This window comes from Mytilus edulis, chromosome 5 (assembly GCF_963676685.1).
Source record: "Mytilus edulis chromosome 5, xbMytEdul2.2, whole genome shotgun sequence".
Taxonomy (NCBI): domain Eukaryota; kingdom Metazoa; phylum Mollusca; class Bivalvia; order Mytilida; family Mytilidae; genus Mytilus; species Mytilus edulis.
This window is the reverse complement of record NC_092348.1, coordinates 89,833,254-89,853,545: the sequence shown is the minus strand read 5'-3', so window position 1 is coordinate 89,853,545 and position 20,292 is coordinate 89,833,254. Positions and strand designations below refer to the sequence as shown.

The window sequence follows — 20,292 nt, the reverse complement described above, 5'->3', positions numbered from 1 at the left end:
AATGATAATTCGTAACTTTAAGCCCTAGCCACATATCAACAAATATTGTTATTCATCAAGTGCAGTATTTTATTTATATTTAGTGTAAGTATGAGCAGCCATTCTTGCTAAATCTAACAAAATTTTAAGAACAAGGTGATATACCATATATATAGAATATTTTCATGGGTGTAGAATTCCACGATTTTCATTAAATATGGTATACAAAATATTGTGGTGCTTATTATTTTGGCAGAATCAAAACTTTTATCAATACCTTTGCATGTGCACTTTTAAATTGGTGAAAATAAGAGAAAATTGACACCCTGCAAAATTAAACCGCTATAAGGTATATGGCCTGACAGCTTTCATCAACATTTTTGTAGTTTTACATGAATTTATTTTTTCAGGACCACATTGTTGTAAGTAAACAAATTGTATTGACAAACAAAAGCTTATGAGCAAAATAAACTGTTCTTGATTGTGCTTTCACTTAACAATGAGCTAAAAAAAAAAATCTCTTAAAAATTATGTAGTATGTATTTTAAAATCCATGTTGCACAGGATGAATGTCTTTTAGAAAAAAGCAAGTTTTTACATGTTAGAAAGTATTAAAACAAGTCATATTGTATATGATGAAAAGAGATTGGGCTTTTATTCAATGTTATCTTCTTGCATTTGTCTTTTTGTAGAAATGTTGGCATTGCTTCTATATTCATAAATGTTGATTGATACATGTGTCTTGATTTTCTTCTGTAAATAACCACCATTGTTTTCTGTTCATACTGTATAAATCTAAAGCATGTGGACAAACAAATCTTCTTGGATAGTTGCACATGTAGCAGTGGCAATTATACCACATATCTGTATTTTTTATTGTTTCTGTTTCAATCAAATTCTTAGGTTTAAGAGTGGTGGTATGCTCTTTGGTCAGGTTGTTGTCTATTTAACACATTCCCCATTTTCATTCTCAAATTTATCTTAGCATGTTGAATACTCATGCAGCTTGTGTCTAAAAAATTATTTTGATCCAGCATGAAAAGTTGATAGAATGGTTTCTGCATGAAGAAAAACATGAAAAATTATCATAATTGATTTCTGACTTTGTGTAGGATAAATTAAAAAAAAATAATGAGGTTAGAATAGCTTACTTTCACCAATTTGACAAAAGTTAATTATGTTATTAGTAATTGTATGTAAAATTGTCATAATGAAAGACAACATGCCATTAACAATAAAATAACCATTAGATATTAATGAAACGCTTATTTTTGGCCTATATATAGTTTTAAGTAAGAAATACAATTGTTTTATTCTTCCAGTATGTTGCAATTGTAACCAGTTTACAAAGAATCAACATATGCTTTACGAGTTGGTAAGAACGGAAGGGTTAGAAATGCATGATGTTGTTCCTGATGGAAATTGTATGTTCAGAGCCATCATTGACCAGCTTAGAATGCAGGGGATAATAACCATGACATGTAACGGTATCAGACAGATGGCCGTAGAATATCTTCGTAATAATCCTCTCCAGAATGACGGCACTCATCTTGAAGATTTCTTTGTGGCTGCTGATGAATCATGGGAAGAGTTCTTGAGAAGAATGTCTAAAGATGGTGAATGGGGAGACCAGATTGTACTCAGGTAAACTTCGATAAAACTTGAGAGTGTCAAAGAAGTTGGGGACAATTTGAGGAGGGGGGATAAGTGCAACATTCTGGTAATAATATATTAAGTTTAACTTTGGGAGATTGTTACAGGTTTTTGTGAGTCAGTGTGAGTGGAAAATCACGACAGAACTAATAAGTTTAACTTAGAGAAAATGTAAAGGGGTGATGGATGAAAAATTCTGACTGAACTTAATTTAACCTATAGCTAGTAAGATTATGATAGGACAGTTTAAAACTCAATGATGTTTTGCCTTTAGATAATATATAATTCTAGGGTTATAGACTAGTTGTAGGGAGAATGTCAAGGAAAATAAGATCAGTCAAAATATTTTTGGCAGAAGAATACTCCATTTGCCAATTACCAATTTGATTCTGTTATTACACACTTTTTAAACAAATTACTTCCTTAAATTTGTCAATCTTAGACTGGTTCTATACCGAACAATATTGGCTGTTGCCAATGCAAAGTATGATCAATTGAAAATGATGTATTGGCGGTTTAACTGATTTTTCATGAAAAATAATTTCTGATGTGGAAAGTATTTAGTTAAACAACAAATTAATGTAATAAAAGATTTCAAAACCTTAAAGATTACTCACATTATACACACAGGTAAATTTACTCTTTCTGCTAGCTCTCCATTGTTAATCAAAATTATTGTCCCTCATATTTAGGGAGATAACTAAAAAAAGTCTCTTATTACAGGGTAAATTACGGGAATTGGCAAATGGACTATTGGTAGATTAGTTTATACTGAAAGTTGATTCCTTACTGTAATACATGTACTGAAATTCAGATTGCAATGCTATCATTTAATATATTTTAAATTGTGACATCATTCACCTAGATAATAGAATAATGGGGTTACATTCATGTACAACAGGTGTTTAAGTGTCCTGCATACATTCAAAGGTGCTGATGGATACTGATATCAGAGTTTTTTTTAACTCTTTCAAATTCTTAAAGGGGCACTAGCTACGAGGTATATAAAAAATCAAAAGTATGATTTTTTTTGTTCAATCATTAATGAAAGGAAAAAAGTGAAATAATTATTTGCTTTTATCAGCTAAAATGGTTCAATTTTGTCAAATTAAGCTAATAAACATTGATAATAAATTATTCACTTGCAAGTGAATAATTCCACCTCATTAAATCCATATGCATGTGAACTCCAATTATTTAACCCCGTAGAAATTAATAGAATAAGGCATGCACTGTCAGTGTACGGGTATTTAAAGGAAAAGAATGTCAACATTGAAAGTGAAACAAAGGTAAATAATTTGATTAACTGATTTGATCCACACAAAATCTTTCTTATAAAATTGAAAACGATGATAAACATAATTTTTAAATCTATAATACAAAATTATAAGACCTATAAAAATCCAATTCCAAGAGTTGCTTAATCTATTTATATCTGTGTTTATGTTTCATCGCTTATATGGTCGTAGAAGGTCAACACGATAGTTAATTAGATGGCATCTTGGCTAAATTTCACACATAACGAAGCATCATCTTATTGAGACCATGTCCTGTAAATTGTTTATTTGATATTTTTGATAGTTTGGAAAATTGTTTTACATTGTTATAAATAAAATATGAGAATTTGAGTCAAATCGGTGAACATGAATTTGGCAGCTAGTGCCCCTTTATTGCAAAAAAACTACTTCTGGTTAGCAGGTATCGCAGTCATAGCTTTTCAGATACCAAACTTTGCCTTTGGAGATGATTTAATCAAACTCTTCTTTATGACATTCTGTAATAGTTGTACCTATTACACTTTGCTGATACGCTTATAAAAATAAACAAAAGATGTCTCTAAATATATTGAACATTTAAATTTTTATTGAAGAGGATTAGCTGAGGTTATTGATAGAGAGATTTGCATCATAAGTACATTTGGTGATTCACACAATCAGACAACCATTACACCTCAAGGTGCATCCAAGGTCAAAAAGATATATTTGGGTCATGTGAATGATCAGCATTACTACAGCTTAAGACCAAAAGGCTGGCATGAAAAGTGGTATAAAGGTAGGAATATTTTATTATTTTAATTTATGAAAGGATTTATTAAGTATGTAAAATTATTTTTTTGTTATATATATGTTAGTTCTGCTGATAAATGAATAAAGTAATATGTAACCTGGCAACTTCAGTTCACACAAATAAGTTGTGATCATAATGTCACTAAAATCAGGTCTTAAATATGTTAAAATTGGTGAATTTGACCTGTAAAGGCAATTTGACACATTTTTTATATGCCTGTTTATGGGGCGTAATATGGTATCTTAGGCCTGAGAACACAGTTATTTCGTAGTGCATTTCTTTTAGACAATAAATTCAAATTAAAAACATCGCACCTGCTCTATCTCAAAAAGATTTTTACAGTGTAGTGTTCACTAGTGGGACAAATATTAACAAAATTATAGAAATTTCTACCAGCTCTAACTCAAAATATTGACAATTCTGTGTTAAGAGGGTCTAACATTCAGTTTGACAGCTTCAGACGTAATAAAATTTGACCTTTTTTTACTGGACCAAATCACTACTTAACATAAAGATTCAGCACCCAAATTTTTAACATGTAATTTCATCCCCCTATTTAATATTTCATGCATTAAATAGAAATGAATTGGGAAAGTGTATCAATTAAAATATGCAAGTTATACACTGTTCACACTAGGGACTATATTTTTTATAATTTTATGATTTTATGTTTCTGAGGAATGGGGTTTTATTTATTAAAAAAGGGGGGATTTTCGAGTTTTCGGACAATGACTCAAAAATGATTTAAGCAGTTTTCATGAAACTTCGGTGAATTGTTTATATCTATTGTTGTAAGTTCCCTTTCGATTTTTTAAAATTTTAGATTTTATGTTTTGGAGTTATTGACCTTTATTCTTTTAAAAAGCATCAGTCGTATCATGGGCTCATGGCGCAGCTGCTTATTAAGCTATTTTGTAGTTTTAAGTAAGGTTTGAAGACCTGTGATTATGCTTTATTACATTCACCATGAATAATATATATAATAGGCCATATCTTTAATCATGCCTGTCCCTGTAACATATTGTCAATTTTCACACACCTTTATGACATCATTTACCAGATATAAGTCGTGTCTGTATCCTATTTAAGTTTCAAGCACTTTAATAAAAAAAAGTATTTGGTTTTTGTTAAAATTCAGAGACAAGAAAAATACAGTCGGAACAGAAGATCAATAATGCAGCTAAAGACAAAGACAACCAAGAGATTATCGAAGAGGAGTCACTACAAATGGAAAAATTAACGTCACCATGTAGACCAAGTAAACTAATAAGTATGTACATTGATATGATTTAAACTTAGAAGCTTTAAATTGTACAAGACAGAGATGCATGTGGATTGTTTATCTTTTTCTGAATGTGAATCAAAATATTTATTTTAAGAAAAATGGCAAATATTAGAAACATGACCAAAGTTGCAGAATGCAAAACATAGGGATTATAATCATGCATTGGCTGCTGCATACACTTTTCGAATTAGACTATGTATTTTAGAGAGTAGAGGCTTCATATCTTGTTAATGAATGCATTTTTAGCTCACCTGACCTGAAGGACCTTGTGGTTATATGCCAACGGTTGAACATTACGTTCATTTTTTTTGTCATATGAATTTTTCATTCATTATGGGTAATAGGCTAACTATATTTAGTATATAGGTTCCTTGCAAGTTCAACATGTCCCTCAAACAGGTTTCACCTGACCGCAACCTACTTTCATGGATCAGTTTATAACTTTATATCAAGGTTAAAGTTTTTGAATTGGTTTGATTCACAGGTAATGTAAGCTGTACATTAATTATATTTGGTGAATGGAAATGATTGTAAGGTGTGCATTTTTTGATGTGTTACTGTGGATTCATTAATATTCGTTGGGTACCAATTTTCGTTGATTTCGTGGGTACAAGTAAACCACAAAATTAGATGTTCAACAAATGACAGATTTTCTATTGTCTTGTATTGCAGACCTCGGCACCACCACGAAATCAAATATCCTCGAACATACAAGTTTTCCTTTATCCACGAAAATTGGTACCCATGAAAATTAATGAATCCACAGTACATATTTGTTTTTTGTTCATTTTTTTATATAAATAAGGCTGTTAGTTTTCTTGTTTGAATTGTTTTACATTGTCATTTCGGGGCCTTTTATAGCTGACTATGCAGTATGGGCTTTGCTTATTGTTGAAGGCCGTACAGTGACCTATAGTTGTTAATTTCTGTGTCATTTTGGTCTCTTGTAGAGAGTTGTCTCATTGGCAATCATACCACATCTTCTTTTTAGCTCACCTGGCCCGAAGGGCCAAGTGAGCTTTTCTCATCACTTGGCATCCGTCGTCCGTCGTCGTCGTTAACGTTTTACATTTTGAACTTCTTCTAGAGAACCACTGAATGGAATGAAACCAAACATGGCATAAATGTTCCGTATGAGGTGCTGACCAAGTGTTGTTACTTTGTAGCAGATCCATCATCCAAGATGAGCCAGCGGGGCACTTAGTTTAACATAGGACCCTATGGGAAATGCATACAAATGACTTCTTTTAGAGAACCACTGAATGGAATGAAACCAAACATGGCATGAATGTTCCTTATGAGGTGCTGACCAAGTGTTGTTACTTTGTAGCCGATCCATCATCCAAGATGGCCGCCAGCGGGGGACTAAGTTTAACATAGGACCCTATGGGAAATGCATACAAATGACTTCTTTTAGAGAACCACTGAATGGAATGAAACCAAACATGTCATGAATGTTCCTTATGAGGTACTGACCAAGTGTTGTTACTTTGTAGCCGATCCATTATCCAAGATGGCCGCCAGCGGGGGACTTAGTTTAATGTAGGACCCTATGGGAAATGCATACAAATGACTTCTTTTAGAAAACAACTGAATGGAATTAAAACCAAACATGGCATGAATGTTCCTTATTAGGTGCTGACCAAGTGTTGTTACTTTGTAGCCGATCCATTATCCAAGATGGCCGCCAGCAGGGGACTTAGTTTAACATAGGACCCTATGGGAAATGCATACAAATGACTTCTTTTAGAGAACCACTGAATGGAATGAAACCAAACATGGCATGAATGTTCCTTATGAGGTGCTGACCAAGTGTTGTTACTTTGTAGCCGATCCATCATCCAAGATGGCCGCCAGCGGGGGACTTAGTTTAACATAGGACCCTATGGGAAATGCATACAAATGACTTCTTTTAGAGAACCACTGAATGGAATGAAACCAAACATGTCATGAATGTTCCTTATGAGGTACTGACCAAGTGTTGTTACTTTGTAGCCGATCCATTATCCAAGATGGCCGCCAGCGGGGGACTTAGTTTAATGTAGGACCCTATGGGAAATGCATACAAATGACTTCTTTTAGAAAACAACTGAATGGAATTAAAACCAAACATGGCATGAATGTTCCTTATTAGGTGCTGACCAAGTGTTGTTACTTTGTAGCCGATCCATTATCCAAGATGGCCGCCAGCAGGGGACTTAGTTTAACATAGGACCCTATGGGAAATGCATACAAATGACTTCTTTTAGAGAACCACTGAATGGAATGAAACCAAACATGGCATGAATGTTCCTTATGAGGTACTGACCAAGTGTTTTTACTTTGTAGCCGATCCATCATCCAAGATGGCCGCCAGCGGGGGACTTAGTTTAACATAGGACCCTATGGGACATATATACAAATGTCTTCTTTTAGAGAACCACTGAATGGAATGAAACCAAACATGGCATGAATGTTCCTTATGAGGTGCTGACCAAGTGTTGTTACTTTGTAACCGATCCATCATCCAAGATGGCCGCCAGCGCGGGACTTAGTTTAACATAGGACCCTATGGGAAATATATACAAATGTCTTCTTTTAGAGAACCACTGAATGGAATGAAACCAAACATGGCATGAATGTTCCTTATGAGGTGCTGACCAAGTGTTGTTACTTTGTAGCCGATCCATCATCCAAGATGGCCGCCATTGGGGGACTTAGTTTAACATAGGACCCTATGGGACATATAAACAAATGTCTTTTTTTAGAGAACCACTGAATGGAATGAAACCAAACATGGCATGAATGTTCCTTATGAGGTGCTGACCAAGTGTTGTTACTTTGTAGCAGATCCATCATCTAAGATGGCCACCAGCGGGGGACTTAGTTTAACATAGGACCCTACAGGAAATACATACAAATGACTTCTTTTAGTGAACCACTGAATGGAATGAAACCAAACATAGCATGAATGCTCTTAATGAGATGCTGACCAAGTGTTGTTACTTTGTTGTCATTGCAACATCCAAGATGGCCGCCAGTGGGGGGACTTAGTTTAACATAGGACCCTATGGGAAATGCATACAAAAGTCTTCTTCTAAAGAACCACTGAATTGAATGAAATCAAACATAGCATGAATGTTCCTTTCCTTATGAGGTGCTGGCCAAGTGTTGTTACTTTTAGCCAAATTTTATATTTTTTTATATGATTTCAAAAACCCAAGTAGAATCAGGTGAGCGATACAGTCTCTTGAGAGCCTCTAGTTTATATGTCAGTCTGGCAGAAGTATATTACTGTAGTCCAGATTTGATCATTATGTTAAAACAGACCTTTTACACAGGTTGTTTCCTTTTGCTAATTGTATACGTCTAGTTCTATTCTGGACAAAATAGGCTCCTGCACATGCAAAGCATGGTAAACTTTGGGATATTATAATATCTTACATATGTTATAAACAGTTTTATCATATACTTATGGAAAATAATGGTATCATTGTACCCCATGACAAAACTTATTTGTATTAAATTTGAAGAATTGCCTTAGCCGTGTGATATGACTTTTGTTATCAACTGCTTTATGGTTATTATCGCATGCTTTGCTGTAACAATATCGCATGACATTTCGAAGTCATTCCTTAATTTTTTGGAAAATATACCTCAATGGTTCAAAATTTTTTGTGTAAAACATAACAAAGTTAGATAAAAAGAAAATATTAATAATCAGGAAAAGTATATTATTAAAGAATGCAAAACAAATGTTACAACAAAAACATTTTTTCAAAGTTCTGTTGAAGTATATGATGAACAGATTATAATATGTCATTTTTTCATATCAGACCCCTTATCAGCCCATGGTCAAGATCATCCCTTGAGCCTGTCGGCTCTCAGGCTGATATCATGACCTAGGGATGATAAGGGGTCTGATATGAAAAATGCCATGTTATAATCTATATTTATTAGGTAAAAAGTTATCAGGTGACATGGAATAATTCAAATAATTTTCATTTAATTGCAAGGAAGGACAAACAACCCCTAAAAATTTACACCAGTGATGAATAACCCTTTTAATTTATTCACCTGTGAATAATAACCTTTCGAGTTTCTTGATTTGTTCACAAGTTATTTCCCATGAAAATAATGTCTCTGACATAAGTAAACAAAACAGAGATATCTCTTATAAACAGTCCTTTTCAGGGCCATCAATATTTTACAATAAAGATTCTGCCTTTGTTGTACATAAGAGACACAAACTTTGAATGTTAAATGGTGTGTTACTATACAGAATGATAAGTGTCTTTTCTATGGTTCAAATGGCCTTTCCACTTTTAGTTCGATATCATAAAACAATTGTGGCCTCTCATTTAAAGAAACCGCTGAACATGTTGAATATCTAAAATTGGCAACCATGAAAAATTCACTTTTGACTACTACCTCAGTGAAACAACCCCCATCCCAACCCCCACTTCAAAAAAAAAAAACGGCTATTTGCAACAACTGGTTTGCAAGTTAGAACATTGTTATTTGGAGATTATTTGTATACATATAATGTGTGGGAACATTATATGTGTCTTTTAAAAAAAACAGATCTTTTAGTTGTTTTTTTTATTTTATTCACAGTTTTAATAGACTCAGGATGATTTGGATATGAACATGTTTTATAGACAACTGTCTATTGTTGAAGTCTGTTAATTCAATTGTTGTCCTCCAGATGTCTTGTAATAATTTTTTGTCATTAGGTTTCTATGGAAAATATTGAAGGCCGTACGGTGACCTAGAGTTGTTAATTTCTGTGTCATTTTGGTTTCTTGTGGAGAGTTGTCTCATTGGCAATCATACCACATCTTCTTTTTTTATAACAACATCTTATTTTATTCATACAGGATATAAACAAACAACAAAATACTGTTCTGTTCACCAATTAAAATTCAGGTCCCTATGGCATATATATTAAGGTCATACTTATGTTTTTTAATGTAAATCTTTAAATTTCTGTGTTTTCCAGATTGCAGTTACCAGTTCACAGATGAATACAGTCATGTTCCAGTTTTTCACTTGAATTTCATTATAGAAAATGTGCTGCCAGAAAGCAATATTTATACCCCATATCGCTATCATGGTGGTCGAGATTATTTAGTGACAAGTGCAACCACAAAAGTCTTTGAGATAGCAGGCAGTGTTGAAGAAGGTCTTTCTGTAAATTTATATTCAATTAGTCTTCAGAACGATCGATCAATGGGAAACGAAAGCCTGAACTCAATTAAAGCAACTAGTTTTCCAAATTTGTATCAGCAAAATGGTAACTTCACTTTGGTTTTTAAAGAAAACTTTATGGAATTAAATGATGAAGTTATTGTAATTGACACTGAAAATAGCTCTCCAGGATATGCAGTCTTGAAACTAGGAATAAATCACCCAAAAAAGTATTTTAAGAAGGTTGATGGATTCTATTGCCTTTCAAATGTATACTTTCAACCAGATCCAAAGAAAATAAATATACCACACTCTAAAAATCCCCATTTACCTTTCCAAAAAGCATGCAGTTATAAGTGGTACTATGGAAAATGCCCAAGGTGGCCAAAAGAAGCAACAGAATGGGTTTCAAGAGAGAGGCCAAGTGGTTGGCCTGACATTACATTAGTTAAAAAGACAACCAAAGTGCCATGTGTTCTTACACCTATCGGTCATTTACTTAGCAGAAAACCAGACATGGAATGGATGTTTGATTTTTCATTTCCTGAGAAATTCCTTTTGAAAGATAATGTAACAAAAGATAAGAAATACTGCTTTCATGTGTTCAAACTGTTAATAGACTATCATACAGGTCGGAGAAAAGAGTTATCGACTTTTGTTCTTAAGACCATTTTCCTGTACATGCTAGAAGTTATTCCTAGTCAACAATGGGAGGTTTGTCCATCAGCATGCGTATTGTATTTGATAGAAACTTTACTGTTAAGCTTAAAAGAAGGAAAAATACCCCACTACTTCATTCCTGCAAACAACATCATTTCACACTTAGATGGCAGTGTGTTGTATAAGTTGATCGAAAAAGTAAATGTTGTCCGTGAATTTCCCATCATGTCTGTTATTCTGATGGCAGAAAGTCATGGTCTAATGACAACATATGCCACTGATCAGATTATAGATGATTTAAATCACCTGTCCGATCATAACAATATTCATGATTCAATGCTCAATACATTTATACCTGCATACTCTAAGATCGCGGTCACATCCCTAAGCCTGATGAAGTTCCGTCAAGCCGTAGCTGCTGTGACCACTGGATATAGAATGCTCCAGGAACTTCCGTGTTGTAGTGATGGCAGTGGTCATCCTTATGGGGATTTAACACTCGAAGGATTCATTAAAGAAGCAACTGGACAATCTGGACTCCATTTTTATCAAATTTGGTGGCTCTGTTTCTTTGTAGATCTTTACAAGAAAGAAAATACTTTACCATCATTTATACATAGAAACCCTTTCAAGAAAATCTCTGATATGATGAGAGATTGTCCTCCAGGTGACCTTGATGATGTCTCGGTACCAAACATTGTACTTCAGTCTTATCGTTACGAATATGATTACAAGTCGATGCATGATATTTATTTTATTATACAATTGTGTGCATTTTTATTGAATGAGGGTGAATATCACCTGGCTGCTCACTATTGTAGAGGATTGATCAGAATGATGACAGCCATTTTGAATGATACCGATTCAATCATGGCAGAAATTATACAAGGTCATCAATTCAGACAAGGAATGGACACTAAAATTGATTATCTTGTGCAAGCCTATGTTACTGCACTATCAGCTAATTTATCTAACGCTTTGTATAGTCTATATAAATGTTACCTCTATCAAGGTCAGCCTGAATATTTTCAGGAGTATGTTGACCAGTTTGACTCTGTTTGTAATAGTTTAGCCACTCCATCAGCGTTTCATCTATTAGCAGATGTGTGGAAAGTGTTAGGCAATAAACATAAAATGAAAGAAGCATTAGAAAAACAAGATAGTATGAAGGCTTATAGTTAATTAATTGAAGTTCAAGCTTAGAAATTTTAAAATGGATGTATGCATTATTGTATTGATCATCATAATTGGGACTAAAAAGTGCTTTAAAATTGTGATTTGTTTACACTGACATTTTCTGCATTAATTATACATGTATATATATATATATAAACAAGTCTAAATTGAAAACTACGTTCAAACCTATGATTGGGTTGGATAAAAACCGCAATTATTATATAAACACCTAGTCATTCAGGAGTAAAAATGGAAATGTTATATTTTTATGCCCCACCTACGATAGTAGAGGGGCATTATGTTTTCTGGTCAGTGCCTCCGTTCGTTCGTCCGTTCGTTCGTCTAAAAATTTTGGTCAAGGTAGTTTTTGATGAAGTTGAAGTCCAATCCACTTGAAACTTAGTACACATGTTCCCTATGATATGATCTTTCTAATTTTAATTCCAAATTAAAGTTTTGAACCCAATTTCATGGTTCACTGAACATGGAAAATTATAGTGCGAGTGGGGCATCCATGTACTATGGACACATTCTTGTTTTGGTAGGTTCTAGATGCAGAGTCTTTAAGTATGGTTAACTAACTGTTTCCATTATCTAAATTTGCCTCACCTTTTTTAGCTCGCATGGATAAATATCCAGGTGAGCTTTTACTATCACTTGGCCGAATAATCTGTCTGTCATCTTTAACTTAAAAAAAGAAGAATCTTCTCCTCTTTCCTATTTTTGAAGCTTTGCACAAACTACTGGTATAATAGATGGAGAGAAATAGTAAAAAATAAAAAATCATCAGTTTTCTGAATTTCAGCAAAATTTGATCTAAAAATTAGTCATGATGCCCATGGCCAAAATTTTCAACCAACTACCCATAGAAGTTATTTCCACTGAATGTAATGAAATTCATTCACAGGGCTTATTACCACAAAACTCAAATAAAGTACAAATTTGTCTAGCCTCACTTTTACTGTTCTTCAGTTACGTCCCTTTATAACTTTACATACAAGTGGGGGTATCATCTGTGTCCCATGGACAAATTCCCCATTTATTTTTAATTGTAACTAAGTGTTCAGACTTTAAGGAAACAAATTATCCTGTGTGTATTAACTGTCTTCAGGAATTTGTGACAGCTGTTTAATTCTTGGGAATAGGCAATTAACATGGTTAAATCAACCAGAATTCTAGATTTGATTATACATAATATATATATATGATATGGGAACAAAACATTATTTCACAGGAAGGCATTTATTTTCTCTGGAATTTAGGATGATTGAAACAGTGCATGTGTCTATATTGTTGTGTTTTATGAACATTATTTTTGTAATTTGCGTTTCAATAATATCACGTCATCGTCGTTGTTGTCCACGTTGTCGGAATACACTGAGTTTCCGGACAATAACTTTAGTTTAAGATAATGGATCTCTATGAAATTTAAACACAAGGTTTGAAACCACAAAAGGAAGGTTGGAATTGATTTTGGGGGTTATGGTCCCAACAGTTTAGAAAATAAGGGCCTAAAAAGGGGGTCCAAATAAGCATTTTTCTAGTTTCCAGACAATAACTTGTGTGTAATTAAAGTCTATGGATCTTTCTGAAATTGTACCACAAGGTTCCATACCAAAAAAGAAAGGCTGGGATTGATTTTGGGGGTTATGGCCCTTACTGTTTAGGAATTAGGGACCAAAAACAAAACTTTTCTAATACTTTGTTAAAATTGCTTATTTCTTGACCAATTTCAATGGGGTTTAATTCTTGAATTCTTGGGGTTCTTTAATATGCTGAATCTTACTGTGTATTAAATTTTTGGATTTTTGGCCCCATTTTTAAATTGGTCCACATTGAGGTCCAAAAGGGTCCAAAATTAAACTTTGTATGATTTCATCAAAAATTGAATTCTTGGGGTCCTTTGATATGCTGAATCTAACCATGTATTTAGGTTTTGGATATTGAATCATAATAGGTAAATGTCCAATTTAAAAATTTTAAGTTCTCAGACCACATTCATTCTGTGTCATTAATCACAATCCAAATTCAAAGCTGTATCAAGCCAAGCTTGAATGTTGTGTCCATACTTGCCCCAACTGTTCAGGGTTTGACCTCAGCGTTCGTATCAAGCTGGGCTTTGCGCAATATATTATTAAACGTGTAGTTTTCTATTTATTACCATCACTGGGTCCATACCTCTGCTGGTGGGCTATCAGTCCCTGAGGGTATCATCAGCTCAGTAGTCAGTGCTTCGGTACTGACAATTGATTTAACAAACTTTACTAAAATTGTCCGTTTATAAATTTTGAAATTATTTTGAAGCTTTGTTAAAGGTTTCAACTCCCTCAGGCAAAGTTGGCTTTAGATGAATTTGGCTATTTAAATTATTTTAGGTATTTTTGACATATAGCTCTTCGACGATTTTCGATGCTTATACATCTTCGGATTTCAAATGTTTGGCTTTGAGCGTTCCTGATGAAGGTAAATCCAGAAAAGCGCTTCGGACGCAATAAATTATTAAACGTGTTGTTTTCCATTTTTTGCGGAGCATTTTATTATACTATGTTTAAACCAAAATATATTTTAACAGATTTTTTTTCTTTCATTTTATATAATTTTTCGTATATATTTATAGTATTGAAAACATGAAATTTGAGTTTCATTAAAATATCTCAAAAGAATTTAGAAAAAGTTTTGAATATAGAAAATAAATTGTGTTAAAGCAAGGATAAAGTGAAATGCCCAAAATTATATGTTAAAAAGATTCTTACTGTATAGATTTTTGTATTTTGTTTTCACATTTATATATGTCAATATTATAATGCTTAATAATTACACTGTTCTGATTATTCTATTGAACATTTGCTGACGAGCCTATGTATTGTATATATGCATTGGGGAAGCAGGTTGATGTACCTATCAGCCAGTTATCTGCATACTACTACTTACTTAAAAAGAAACAGCTGCTTTTCACAATATGTAGCCATTTGTTTTGTGAGTGCATTGAATGATCTCAAGAATCTTCATATATTATCACGTACAGAAATTGCTAACAAAAGCACATAAGTTTCACATGTGAAGCACATGAGATGCAAGTAAGAATTGTATGCAAATCAGGTTGCTCATATGTGCAGTTTGGTAGTTCATATGTGCCCACAAAAATCTAACATAATGCTCACATGTGCAATTCAAACCTCAGGTGAACTTTTATCATCCATGTTAGTTTTATGTTAGTTTTGTACTTTGAAAAGTTTTTCCATTCTTCTTACCATTCAAAACTAACCTACATCATTGCTCATATGAGCTTTTTCAAAATGACATGCCCAGTCATGTACTTCCTGTAAATTCAAATTCATGAAAAGCATGCAATAAATGGAGGTAGATGGATATGGAAAATGTTAAGTCCTATATTGTGCTATTTGAAGAAAGGCATTGTTGAAATCTGATAAAACCAGTGTGGCTGTGGTTAATTATTTGTAAGTTATCATTTCTATTTCATTATTTTCATTTTTGTGTCAGATTTTGAAATATATTACAATTTTAAGTCCTTTATAGGAATATATATACAGGTTGCTTCAAAATAAGTACTACATGTATAAAGATTTTTCCTTTTTAAACTTTTTGAAATACAGTACTTATTAATCAAAGACATTCAATGTGTACTAAACTTGCAAGTACCTCTATTAGTTTTATAATGTAATGTTATGTTTTAAGTCATGATCATGATTATTGTTTAAATAAAAAAAAAAATGATATGAAAATCATAATTAACTGACAATAATTAAAGAATAACTCTTTTCATGATGTATCAGTTATTTTATTTTCAACTGAATTATTTAAGATTTTATCTAATAAAATGCACATGTGAAACAAAAGCTGATATGAGCAGTTGCACATGAGGTTTTTAACATGCAAATTAGGTTAGTTTCATATGTGCAATTTTCTTGCTCACAAAATGCTCACCTAATTTGCATGTTAAAAAACTTGTGTGCAATCATGTTAGTTTCTAATGTGAGCATCTTATGTGCAACTTATGTGCAACATGTTAGCACTTTTTGGTAAGGGATATTCAATTTGTATTCTAAGAGTGGGGGCTGTATTGAAATTACCTTTGCCATCCTTTGTTCAATTTATATTTTTGACACCATGGATAGCTGTGGTGTATAGTGGTTATAGTGTATTGGACTACAAAGTTCAAAGGACAAACACAAAGATTCCTGGTTCGATCTGCTGAGAAAATTTCAGGGACTGAAATTTCGGCATCCCCTTTGACACCATTTGCAAGTATGATCTTGAGAAATAACGATAGTCCGTCAGAAGGGGACGATAATTGGCTGATTAGTGTTAAGAGAGAGCAATATCTCGTGCACATAAAAGACGCCCTTGTAGATTTCGAAAAAGAGCATCATGTGAGGCTAATGCAGCTAGCTACAAGGCAGCACTTGCATCGAAAGGGGTTAATATAAGTTGTAATAACTTGTTTCTAAATCCACTATAAATAAACACCAATATTTTTTACTTTTACTATGAATTCTCATCAACAGAATGACTTCATGTTTGGTCAGCAGCATGCATGACCTTGATTTGTCAGACAGCTACTTCCTGTTGCATGCTGATAATTTTTTCCATACATTTGTATCTTGAAAACCTATATTTTTGTCACACTTTTCTCTACTTTATATAGAAAGGCTTCATATGATGTCAGCAACTTGACAGCAATATAAGCAGAGAATTAAATGGCTTATATCTCAAATACTAGGACACTGACTTGTCGTTTTTTTCTGCCTGTTAAGGGGGTCTCATTGGAAGGTTCTGATCCCGGATCCCACTTACTGTTTTGTCAAATTCTCGTATCCAGCTTACACTATGTACGTAAGCAATTCTAATATTTTTGTAATTTCCCGTGTCCTGCTTTACTTCATTTCCCGTTTTTACAGCACAATAATTTGACGTTCACGTGTCAAGCTTACAAAAAATTGACAATCCCACGTCACGCTTAGACCCCAATGAGACCCACCGTTAAGTATACACTAAAGCATTACAAGTTTTTAATTCTTTTGGCATTTGACAACAGAATCGTCATAGAATAGCATATCATACCTTCATAACATAAATCCCAGCAGGAAAAGTAGTATCTCAAAAAACATGATTTTTAAGCAAAAACTAAATTGAGAATGGAAATGGGGAATGTGTCAAATTGAGACAACAACCCGACAAAAGAGCAGGAAACAGCCCAAGGCCACCTATCCTGCATGGAGACTGACTTCAGCTGGCACCTAAATAAAAATGTGTACTAACTATATCATATGATTATTGTCATTCTTCGCCATATATGTATTTTGTATAATGACTTTCATTAATATATGACACTCATGAAATTAATATTTGTTGTAAATTGTATATTATATAAACTCAGCTATATTGCATCTGAATAAAGTATTTTTATATATATCATATTATTCTCATCCCAATTTGAAAAATGTTAACACCAGGAATCATCAAGGAATAGCATATTTTAGGAATATACCAAATTACTAATTTCATATTTAAGACTTTTTCATATATACAAAATGTATCTCGTACAGGTTGATAGCCAATTGACTATTTAAATAAAACAATGAATTGAAACTCTTTATTAGAGAAGGTATAAAAAGCCAAGTTGGTATATTTGAACTGTTTATATCTGTTTCTATGGGCTTTCAAAATAAGTAGGTGCATTATAACTTTATAAAGGGACATAACTCAAGAACCTGCTTGTTTTTTACCCCTAATTCATGAACAGCTGGGACAAAATACCCCCAAATTCAATCTTATACTTCCTGTTGTGGTTTGGAACTTTATGGTACAATTTTATAGAGATCTATACACTTATACTCGTGTTATTGTCTAGAAACCATATGTCTTAGGACGATGTGTTTACCATTATGTTAATGCAAAAATTAGTTGATATCTGATATAAACCTTAGATATGACTTGACTCGAACAAAAGCAATAGATCAACTTTTTTTGGTGTATAGAATGATTGAAAGACTAACATTTGTCAGACAGGTTTCGTCTAACCTTTGCCTCTTTTATTTGTATTTTTGATAATGTTAATTCTATGTAAAACTTGTATAATCATTTTCTCTCAAGAGATTCAATAAAAATTCAATCCTGATCAGCATATCTTACATTTGGCATTTGTTTTGAAATGGTGCCTTGTTTAACATATATGTTTCTATATATATACCACAATATAGCCACAACAAAGATCAATAGATAGTCTAATCTAAACCAAAAAGATACAAAATGATTCCAACTCAGATGTAAATATATAATATTCAGGCTAGTGGTTAAAGGTTTCTTATATTATTGCATCAAAGGAAAAGTTATTATATATAACAAGGAAATGTTGTAGGATTGCCAATGAGACAACTATATATCCTGTCAGGAGCCTGTAGTTCAGTGGTTGACATTTGTTTCTGTATTTCATAATTGTTTTGTATATGAATCTGTCTGATAGCTTACTTAGATATAAGAAGATGTGGTATGAGTGCCAATGAGACAACTCTCCATCCAAATAACAATTTAAAATAGTAAACCATTATAGGTCAAGGTACGGCCTTCAACTTGTTTGAATTGTTATACATATAGCTTACTATATGAAGCTTGTTGTAGGCCTATGATGAGCTATTCATGTTATCTTTTATGTAATTTTTTCTAGAGGCGTGTTGTCTCATTGGCAATCATACCACATCTTATTCTATATCTAACAGTTGTAAGCATTCTTTAATCAAATATTCATCAACTTTGGTGCAATCATTCTTCATGTAATTAATTAAACACCCTCTCACTGAATGGTTGGTTACACAAGACAACAGTTTGTCCACGAATTTGTTACATGATACCCAGCTTCAGCATGAAGGAATGTTTTGATGTTGGGTCGTGCAATGTGTTTAAAAATATTTTCAGATCTGCATGCTAATCTCAACTTCATGATAAAATCTTTGAATATGTACTGCTTGTATCAGATGTATTTGTTATTAAACTTTCGAAGAGTTGTGTTCAAACTAAAATAATATACCTCTAATTTAAATAGTTAGAGGTTTTTGTAGGATGCTCAAACTAAACTAACATTTTTTAAGAGATGAACAAGGAATAATAGTGAAGGATAGGTTTGAATATAAAATGGAGAGAATGTGTCAATGAGACTGTAACACAATACAACAAATAAAAAAATGTAATATGGGTCCATGTAAGAGGGTAGTAATGCCCTTTAACGTCAGGCGTCAAACAGTCATTTCAGCTACTGTTAGCATCAAATTGGTTAAAATTTTACTGTGATTCATCAAAATATCCCTATCGTGATTTGTCAGAGGTGTCAAATAATTATCGTTACCGTAATAAAAATTAACAAAATCAGTCGATGTTTTTATCGTCTAAAAGAAAGTGTACATTTTATCGTTAAACACCAACAATTACTGTTAATGTCATTTGGCAAGAAATTTTACCGTTATTCGTCATGAAGGTACCCCCATTACCACCCTCATGTAAAAACTATTTAAACTGAAATCAACTTGTTATTAGATATAAGAAAATGTTGTATGAGTGCCAATGAGAAAATTCTCTCATCCAAGACACAATTTGTAAAAGTAAACCATTATAGGCCAAAGTACGATCTTCAACACAGAGCCTTGGCTCACACCGAACAGCAATCTATAAAGGGCCCAAAAAATGACATGTGTATGTCAGGTCCAAGACATAAATTAATCAAAATCAATGGAACTTTATAATCAAATACCTGAACATAATTATGACCACCAATATATATTCAAATCCTTAGTGTTATAATAAAAAGTGTTGACCATGAACCCCACCAAAAGGATGATAGAAAACAGTCATTTACTACCTTGAACAGAACATTTTTTCACCTATGAAAGATATTCTTCATTCTTTATGAGGAGCTACAGTCGCAAAGGCAATGGCCAATTCAATTCAGACTATTCCTTTATTCCTTTGTAGCAATGCAATTGAGGAAATAAATGAATAATTGACTTCATATACTGCAGGACTGAGAAAAATCTTTATATATACTGGTATTTAATAAATATTTCAAAGACAAATATTTTGATTTCATTTTATGGGTTTTTAACGCCACTTTTAAGCATCGCATTTGGGCTATTTCGTGGCGGCCAGTTTTTATTGGTAGAGGAAGCCAAAGTGCCTGAAGAAAACCACTGACCTTCAACAGGAAAACTGACAATCCTCGTCAATTAAGATTGGAGTCACCTGCCCAAGCGGGATTTGAACTCACAACTTCAGTGTTTACTGGCTAGTGATTA

The 20,292-nt window shown here is 33.1% G+C and overlaps 1 protein-coding gene across 1 annotated transcript in view; it reads left to right on the top strand.

The window, feature by feature from the left end:
* The window catches only part of LOC139524773 (uncharacterized), a 28,042-nt gene extending 15,966 nt beyond the window's left edge, over window positions 1-12,076 (top strand). Inside the window, exons 5-8 of the mRNA XM_071319843.1 lie at window positions 1,302-1,623; window positions 3,503-3,684; window positions 4,838-4,969; window positions 9,966-12,076. Coding sequence (XP_071175944.1) covers window positions 1,302-1,623; window positions 3,503-3,684; window positions 4,838-4,969; window positions 9,966-11,995 — 2,666 coding nt within the window. The 3' untranslated portion in view covers window positions 11,996-12,076. The remainder of the gene's footprint in view (window positions 1-1,301; window positions 1,624-3,502; window positions 3,685-4,837; window positions 4,970-9,965) is intronic.
* The last annotated feature ends 8,216 nt before the right edge of the window (window positions 12,077-20,292 follow it).